Below are 10196 nucleotides of genomic sequence, written 5' to 3' on the forward strand. Positions count from 1 at the left end.
GCGTCATCGGCCTCATACACAACTAGACTGAGGCAATCGCATGTCGTGCAAGAGGAAACCCCGCAGGTGTGTTCCACTGACAACGTTCCCTTCCCCAACAAATTCCCAAAGAAAAGCTCCGCTACTTTAGCGTTGTTTTCACATAACTTGTGAACCATAATATAGGAACAAAATTTCGTGAAGTTCACTAAACCAAAAGTTCACTTTTTTTTTTACAAATGTAGACAAATATAAAGCATTAATAAAACAATTTAAGAGAAGAAAAAAAAGATAAAAAAAAAAAAATAATACAAATACAGAAGGAAATAAACAAAAGTCAGATTAAATCAATAAATTTTTCACACCAGTTACAAAGGCACCTCATCCACTCTGTCCTGTAAGGGTCCTTAGAGTGTATACTGAGCATTCTGGCCAATTTAGACAATCAGAGCAGCTGTTTGTCAGCTTTGGAGGCAACAATAAAGGGCTATCGGTTTCAAAGCAAAAACTTTCCAAATTAATTGTGGATGCGATAGCTCTGGCTTACAAGTCTGTGGACTTGTTGTGCCCCTTAGGAGTGAGGGCCCACTCCACTAGAGGTATTGCCTCCTCTTGGGCCATCTTCGGCTGGTCCTCACTGTCCACTTTCATCAGATTTTACAAACTGGACATCTCTGCTCTTCAAGCACAGGTGTTGTCAATCTGAAAAGCATATGTACCGTGTAGCAGTCTCTCCTTTTTCAGCTGATCTAGGAGCCACCAAGCTGTCAGCTCGCAGAGCAGCTTCAGTTCTGCGCTTGTAGCATGGCACTATTGGATTAAGTTCCCCACTGACGCAATGCGAGTGAACCGTATCGAAAGGAAACATTTGAGGTTATGCGTATTGGCACTGGCATTGCGTAATGCCATTTTGTCTGTGCAGTTGCACAGACATGAACCAATAAGGCTTCAGGATTCTGAGAAAACGTTACCTCAAACATTTCTCTCATTTAAAAAAAAAAAAAAAAATTATATTATATTATATTATATTATATTTTACGCATTTGTATATTTCTGAACATATTCGAAAGGAAAAATATAATATTGCATGTTTTTTAATATATTAAAAATCTTTAGTCTTTTTATGTTTCTTATTTTTCTTAATTTAACATGTACATATAATTCATTTCTGCAATAATAATATAAATAAAGTGTCTGTATAATGCTGTAATGATCATATAAACATGCAATGAAACATATGACCCTTTTTACTGCACTACACAAACCTGAACAGAAACTTCTCTTGATTATCACGACTAAGTTATTGATTTGTAAACATTAACTTTGCAAAAAATGTAATAAATTGTTCTAAATAATGTTGAAATGAACTTTTAATAGGATGGTGGGTGGCGTATTTGAATGCTAAAGTGATTGGCGCCTGTTTTCTTAGTTGCACTACATTCCAATCGGCACCGGAGGGCAGCAGCAGCTCTAATAACACTCATAGCGCTGCGGTGAAGAAGCCTGCATGTACGGTTGGATAATCAACAGTGTAATGTACATATGACCTTTTATAAACTATAATATCAGATCGTTTCGTCTCTTTCATGAGCTATGGTTTTTGGGCTGGTGCACTAACACTGCGTTGATGTGTTCAAAGAGGACGCACTTATCGCTGTATCATATCTAGAGTTGACTGTCAGATTGTGAAGTTATGGCACATTCAGCACATGTATCAGCGGTTCGGTCGTTGTATAAGAGAATCCTGTTACTGCACCGCTTCCTGCCCATAGACCTGCGGGCTCTGGGTGATCAGTATGTGAAAGATGAATTCAGAAGAAACAAGACTGCATCACGGAAAGAGGAAGTCACACGCTTCATGACAGAATGGCAGGTAAGAGGGAAACCAACTGTGAGCGTGTCACTTCACTTGACTGCAGAGAAAGCGAATACATTAAAATCACAAGTTGGGTCCCCACAATAAGAATTTTTTTTAAATTTTATTTTTGGTGGTGTGGCTAATGGTATGCATCCCTACATTTATATCATGCCATACATTATCATTCTCACATAACCTCACATGTAAATACCCCTATTATTATTAATCTTCATCCTATTTAGCATTTTACAGCTTGATTATGTTGTCAGTGTTGTTAAATAGAAACTGTGGCATTGCGAAACCAATTTATGTCTTTAAGAGGTGTTACTAAATCTTCAGTTCCTTAAAGGGTTAGTTCACTCAAAAATGAAAACTATGTCATTTATTACTTACCCTCATGTCATTCTACACCTGTAGGACCTTCGCTCATCTTCGGAACACAAATTAAGATATTTTTGATGAAATCCGATGGCTCAGTGAGGCCTCTATTGCGACGAGAATAATTTTTGTGCACCAAACAAACAAAAAGCTTCAAAGCAGTGTTTTGAAATTGGCCATCACTAGATATTGTTGAAAAGTCGTTATTTTTTTTTATTTTTTTTGGCGCACAAAAACTATTCTCGTCGCTTTATAATATTGAGGTACAACCACTGTACTCACAACTGTTTCAAATATGTACCTTTCTGGATCTTGAGAGGTTCAGTGACATTGCTGGCAATAGAGGCCTAACTGAGCCATTGGATTTCATCAAAAAATATCTTAATTTGTGTTCCGAAGATGAACGAAGGTCTTACAGGCGTAGAACGACATGAGGGTGAGTAATAAATGACATAATTTTCATTTTTGGGTGAACTAACCCTTTAATGAGTCGGGCCTTTGCTGAAACCTTCCACATGATGGCAGCACCTTCCTAAATTCTCTTATCATCATGAAACCATAATGGAATTCATCCATAACCCATAACCCCATAACTAACAGTTCCTTTTGTCCCAGGAAACACAGCCATTTCCAGACACCATCTGTGTACATTAATTGCACTTTAATCCAGCATCACCTTGATGAGACTTAATTCTTTAATTTCAGTTATGTGGTTACAGAATCGTGCCACTCATGAGAGCTCTGACGCCACGCTCGTATGAAACGTTCCATGACAAATCCAAAGATCGAATTCAGCGCATGAACTCCACTTAAACATGCAGCAGCATTCATTCAGGGAGCAATGATGCAGATCTTCTTTTACTCTAAGGCTGGAAATTGGAGATGCTTTTTGAGCCGTCAAACTTCATACGATGTATTACACTTGTAGTATGGCATATCACTGCAGTGGTTTGTGGAGGCAGCTTTGACATGATTGTGGACAAAGCTGGCTCTTATTGCATTTTCACAGTCATACAGTGTGATTTCAGAGGACGTGATGTTCCTGGACTTGCATTGACGGTAACGATTATATTCTTTAAGAGGGTAAAAATCGCACACCTGCAGGTAATGAGAGACACTCTGTCCTTGTACGGAAGGAAACGTACACATCCTTCCAAAATTGGCAGCTGACTGTCCTGAAGAAATAGCCTAGCCCATTGCAACATTTTGCCCGCATGTATGCAGTTACAAAATAAATACGGTAAACGCAGACAATGTAATAAAATACAAAGAGTAAACCTTAAAGAGATAGTTCACCACAAAATGAAAATGCTGTCATTATTTACTTACCCTTATGTCATTCCAAACCTACATGACTTACTTTCTTTTGTGGAACGCAAAATATCATACAACAGCTTTTTGTGAGAAACGGACTGAAATTTAAGTCATTGTTCACTGATAAAGTTCCCCTATAATAAACTGTTAGCAGTTGCGACTGAATCATTGAGTGAGTTAAACTCGAGAACAGATTAATTAAATTTTTGTGATAACACAATTGAAAAGATTTGACTCAAAAGATTAATTTATTCACAGTAAGACTTCAGCAATTCTTCAATGAAGACATCAAGGACAGCTACAACTTTATCCTCACACAAAGCTGTCGACTTCAGAAGACTTGGAATGTAGCGTACGGACCACTTTTACATTACGTTGCTTCTTCGTCATTTTGACAGCCCCAGTACACTTTAGTATAGTGAAAAGATTGGCCAGTATATATCTCAGAAATTCACCATTTGTATTACATATAGATGAAAGAAAATTATGCAGGTTTGAAATAACAGGCTGAGCAAATGATGACAGCATTTTCATTTGTGGGTGAACTAAACTCACAAATGATTCCAGTAGAGTTTGACACTAGTTCCTAAGCAAACCATGTAATGTGATAATTGTAAAAAAGCAAACCATGTAATGTGATAATTGTAAAATGCCAAATAATGGGTAAACACTTTTTTATTATATTGAAGTGTTTTGGTATTGAGTTCACTTGCAGCAAGGAAAAACATAGTTTGTGCCAACCACAATGTGTTTTTGTGGTTGTCTTGAGCATGAAACCATTTAAATTCAATTTACAATTTATGAAATACAATTTTGGTACTGTATTGGGTCACCACTTGGCATCCACTGTAAAACCTGGGTCCAGAATCTAAACCAATTGAGATCCTTTTTGTGTAGTATATCATAAGAACATGCCTATGATGCCTTAAAGTCCCCCTGTAGTCAATAATTTTATCCCTTAAAACTAATCTTTGATCACCAAAATTACGTATTTTAACTTTTTTTTTTTTCCCTGTGGAAAAAAAAAAAAAATCATAATGCCTTAAAATAGCTTGAATGTACACCCTTGCCTCATTTAATATACTCTGATCTATGAATATGATAATTAGCCCTGCCTCCACTCACTCACACGAGCTCAGACGAGATCCACTCGGTCAACTTACTGAGGTAAATGCTGCACAATGGTATCGCTTTTTACAACCTCGGACACATAACAGTAATTAATATGATTAGAGTTTTGCTTGACTATGTTATCAAACAGCTAATAATGTGTTGCTAATGTTACACAAACCATGTTCACATTCACGAGTCAGACAGCTGCCTTCTAACAGTCAGTATCCTTAAAAACGCTTTGAACAACTCAGAACGTCAGTGGAGAAAGGCATATAGTTCATCATAACATCATAATATACATCATACCACCCGCCATATTGCTAAATCTACCCGATTTTTCATATCAACAGAAAAATATACCGGGATAACCTTCTATTCAGACTCCCTCGCGCGGTCAGTTAATGATATGCTAAAGCCCGCCCGCACTTTGACGTGATTGGTTACAAGGTAGTTTGTGACGTTAGAAACACCAGCGATTTCAAATGCGGGTTTAAGACTGTCTTTGGTTTACTCTAGTTTTAAAGAGAAAATACTCAGCAATGGTGTTGACTGATGAATTTGCACATGGTTTGTCTTAAAGCATGTTAAAAACACCAGATAGACATATGAACAACATTAAAAACTTGATTTTCACCACAGGGGACTTTAAAGGGACTCTCCACCCCAAAATGAATGTTCTGTCATCATTTCCTTACCCTCATGACATTCCAAACTTGTGTGACTTGCTTTCTTCTTGGGAACATATAGAAAGATATTTTGATAAAGATCTCATTTGTTTGTTTGGCAATACAGTAGAAGTCAATGGGCTCTTCCAAAAATATTTTGTGTTCACAAGAAAGAAACAGGTTTGAAACAACATGAAGGTAAGTAAATGGGTGAACTGTCCCTTTAAGATGTTGTCTGTGAGCAGCTCACTATTTTACAACAGAGCTGTAATGCTTCGCGCTCGCTCACAATACAGCTGTGAATGGAGGGGTCCACTCTCATATTAGTTCTGGGAAGGAGTAGGTGTGTGCTTAAAAACCCCCTCCCCACTTGTTCATTAGGAGGTGAGTGAATCACTATGGCGTCTCTGTTTTCAAAGCACTGCTGGGGAAAAAAAAAAAAATGAGGAAGGGTGGCGGAGCCAGGAACAGACGTAGAGCGAGTCTCCAAATGTGATTAGGAGCACTGAGTGTTCACTTTAATCCAGTTACAGTAGAGGGCCCAGGGGGCTTCTCATCGCCTAATAAATCGACCGCATTGCAACAGGCAAGTTTTCCCTGAGGAATGAAAGAAAAGGATAGAAACAGAGAATGTGAAAGAGTGAAAGTTGTATGCGTTCTTGTTTTATATATGGGTTTGCCATTTTTGTCTGGTAGATGATAAATCTGACAAAAGCCCTATTCGGACGGGATTAGTTTTACATAGGGAGGTGGGGTAAAGTAATTATTACCAGAGCTTTTCAGTGATTTTAGTCCCATCCGAATGTGCCATCTCGGTAAACATTACGGACAATGTCAGTAAAGATTACGGCGACTTTTACCTTCTGTAAAAAGGTCCGGAAAAATTACCTTAGGTAATACTAATCCCGTTCGAATAGACCCGCTGTAAATATGTACGGTAAAATTCCGACATTTCCTGTTTAAAAGTAGTTTTCCACGCGTTTTTCAAGCATGGAAGCACTTGAAGAAACATTCAGTTGTGTTGTAGGTGGTGGGACAAGTCTGTGGCAAACCTCAAGTATTTTCCACATACCATTCAGAGCAAAAAGAAGATCGAAAGCACTTGTCAGAGGCAAAAAACAAATTTTAGCTTCAGCTAAGTGCCTATTACCATCAGAATCCAATCAGAATTTAATTAATAAATCATTTGACCAGACCTAACTGTTATAGTTTATATATTTAGATTATATGTGTTTGCGCACATGGTATCAGGAAGCAACGTTTACCCACATGATGACAGAGAGGTGACGGTGGTGCGTAAATCGAGTTACCCCTCCCACTTCTGCTAGTTTTACTGAGATGTCTTATCCTGTGCGAATTGCCATTAATATAACAGACGTCCTGTGGTAAAATTACATTACTCCACCTCCCCATGTAAAACTAATCTGAATAGGGCTAAAGACATTTCATAGACTTATTTTGATGGAGGGGCCAGAATATCAAAAGACTTGGGATAACACCATATTAGTCATCGACACCTCATGTTATTATGTTAAAAACAACTCAGAGCACCATAAAAACCTCATGACAATGCCCAGGCAACCACTCAGAGCACCATTTTCTTCATAAAATTGCAAATATGTATTTAGGTCTAAGTGACAAAATGGGGAATCAAAGCAGAACCTCAGGAGCAACACTGCACCATGTGTCAGAAGCAAGTGCATTACCACTAAGCTTAAACTAAAGGTGATGTGAGAAAAAGAAAAAAAAAAGTGACATTGTGATATTTTGTTTTTTCTGCAATATATATTGCGATATGAAAACAGTTTAACCAAATGAATAGCTCTATTTGGAGAGATTCATTCTAGAATGACTGGGGTATATTTGTAGGGGAGTGAATCTGCATAGTACAAGCATAAATAAATGCAATAGAACAAACATACAACTGAAATAAACAGGCTTTAGCCTATATTTTTCAGGAAAGTCTAATAATATTTAGGTACAGAAATTGAATAATCAACTGAAAAATAACACTGCATGGTCTTCACTGTATAAATTAAATTATAATTAATCTTTGTTAAAGCTACAAAAGTGATTTTCTCTCTGTCTTTTGTTTAACATTAATGACTCAGACAGCAGCAAGTATGTTAGGCTGCTGTAACTTTAATGCACGGATCCAATATAATGATACGCATCTGTTTTCTTTCTCAATTGTTTACATTCACGTAAGCCTTAAGCGACTGTGTTTACAAGGATACTCACCGAAATGGCCATTTTGACACAATTTTGCATGCATGTGTCAGTTCAAGCACAAATAGTTGAGAAAGAGAACAAAATTCGGTGTTCTTTTCCGCGTCGTCTTGTGCTTGGTTTAAAATCACTTGAATGTTTAAACTGACAGGACCTATAACGTGCAAATGATAAACTTTCACTCTATGATGGTTAAAACTTACAATTAATCCGAGAATCATGTGCGTTTCGAATCTGGTGCCTGGTCTGTATGGATCACGCATCAACTACTATCCCTATACTTGTCATTGCACATCCTGTGATGTGACTATTGCGGATGCGCACATCACAATATCGATGCTAAAACGATATACTGTAAGTTAGATCAAAGTTTTCCGGAAAGTTCTGAACTTTTCCAACTCTAGAACACTTTCCTTTGGGCCAGATTTTGTTTTGAGATTTTGCTTCAATTTTGCTTAACATAAATTGGAGCCATAAGGAGTGAACCCTGAGCAATCTCCATTTACCCCAGGTTGCTCTCAGGGGATTGTCCCTGTAATTATTATACTATATGTCACTTTGGATAAAAGCGTCTCTTAAATGACAACTGACTTAACTGTGAATCCATTGGTATTTCAGCAGCACGTTTCCAAGCTGTACTGTACATACAAAGTAGTGGTCCGAGACCTAATCTATTTATCGGTATAGATCTTTAAAGTTCTGTGCCCTTGGGAAAGTCAGGCTATTCCAGACAAGCATAAAACGGGTTGCCTGATTACGTCATTGTGATGAGATGTGAGGTGTTTATATTCAGAGGTGAGCTTCACCAAAAAGCTTGCCATTCAGCATGCCCACATCCCTTCCATTCTTAAAATATTACTCTTTGGCAAATGTTCAATCTAATTACATTATGTAGAAGAGGAAGCTTCTCAGACAAATGGCTTTTTGCTTCCAAAATTGAATTGCATCCAAATACCAAGACGTTAGGAGAGTGAATGAGAGTTCTTAATGGTTTTGTTTTCAGTGTGTTTTTCTGAATGAGTCTGCCTGTAATGTCTCGTAGGTTTGATCATAAGCAGTCATGACAGACGTGATGGGCAATTTTCAATTAAGATGTCCAAACACACAAGCTCATATGATGGAATCGGCGGTATGGTGTAAATATGTTTAGTTCTGCACAGGACTTTGTGTACTAGTGCTTCAAGTATTGGGGAGGATAATCGTATTTAACAATTCTGGTTCTTTGGACTGTATCAAATCGAGCACTTAATATTTGAGCTACTTGTTTAAACAAATGTATCGGACTACACTGTTTATGCTGTATGTTTGCTTGTTTCCTTCACTGTGGTTCTGTACATTCAGTAAAACTCTGTCTGTCCCTGCCAGTGTTTTGTACGTAGCAGCAGAGGAATGTAGACCTTGAAGAACACTGATACAAATGTACGTCATGAAAATAGTTTTAAGTATTTTATTTTTAATGGAATTGATTCTGAAAAAGAACCGACTCTTGATTCCAAACCCCACCAAGGATGCACATTGAGGAGCCAGAATGTGTTGACATAATATAACAGCTATTCTTTACCAAGTAAAAAGAAAAGAACCTGCAACAATGATATGTTGTAAGGCCAGTTTTACTAGCAAGTTGAAGAACATTGGATTTCCAAAACTTGTAGAGATTTTTAAAAGAGTGTGGACCTTTCATACAGATGGTAATCACTGATATAGAGGAAGGGCTAAGAGACAGTGGAAGGCATTGACCTCCATTAGACCTTAGTGGATTCCATGATACTTCGCATCCCCCAGCAACCCCCGTGACCTGCATTTCATCTTGTGAATTGCAATCAATGAATCTCCAACAAAGAGAAATAAATAATTCTGTCACAATCTGTTATAGTAAATCAATAGCGCTCTATCAAATGAATTTCTGAAGTTCTAAAGTAACTAAAACAAATATAAAATTGCTTATGTTTTCATAAGTAATATTCTTGTCTCTCTTATTTTCTGTGCAGAACTACAAAGACACCCTACAGACACAGGTGCTGGAAACGATGGGAAGCAAGAAGTTGGTATTTGGTGCTGATTTACCGGAAGAGAAACTCAAAGACTTTCAAGACGAGCAGATCGGGCAGCTTTACGAGCTTATGCTTGAGTCCACAAAAACCAACCGGCAGTTTGATATTCAAGAGGAGGGAACTCCAAAGTAACACCACCCGAAGGGGTAGCCAGCCCGACGGGACATAGTTTGACTTATAAAATACTTTTCTTCATAGCCAAGACTGATGATTACATTAAAATGCTACAAAGAGTCTTCATTGTTGCTGCTTATTAGTGTTTCTGAGGATAAAAGGAAAAAAATAAAATTGGCTTTGGGATCAACAGTTATAATAAGATGTTTGAGCTTTAGTGACAGTGCCACCTCTGGTCAAAATGTCATTGCATTGGGAGATATCCCACCCTGCAAAAACTAATTTCTGGGAGATGGCCAACCCGATCTCACGGCAATTCCTACATATTTTACGAGGTGGCTAATTCGTACGGATTCGTACGACCTCACTGCTAAATCGTACGAATTATACAAGTTGCCAAATTCATATGAATTCGTACAAATGACCTACCCTTAACCCCGCCGCTAAACCCACCCATCACTGGGGTTTAGACAAATCGTATGAATTTGTACAAGT

General features: G+C 37.8%; 1 protein-coding gene across 1 annotated transcript; it reads left to right on the top strand.

The window, feature by feature from the left end:
• Positions 1–1446: 1446 nt before the first annotated feature.
• On the top strand, positions 1447–9823 carry sdhaf3 (succinate dehydrogenase complex assembly factor 3). Its single transcript, XM_051871862.1, has 2 exons — positions 1447–1852; positions 9525–9823. The coding sequence occupies exons 1-2, from the start codon at positions 1673–1675 to the stop codon at positions 9717–9719; spliced, it is 375 nt and encodes a 124-aa protein (XP_051727822.1). The 5' UTR covers positions 1447–1672; the 3' UTR covers positions 9720–9823.
• Positions 9824–10196: the final 373 nt, after the last annotated feature.

The sequence above is a fragment of the Ctenopharyngodon idella genome, chromosome 19 (genome assembly GCF_019924925.1).
Source record: "Ctenopharyngodon idella isolate HZGC_01 chromosome 19, HZGC01, whole genome shotgun sequence".
NCBI classification, from domain to species: Eukaryota; Metazoa; Chordata; class Actinopteri; order Cypriniformes; family Xenocyprididae; genus Ctenopharyngodon; species Ctenopharyngodon idella.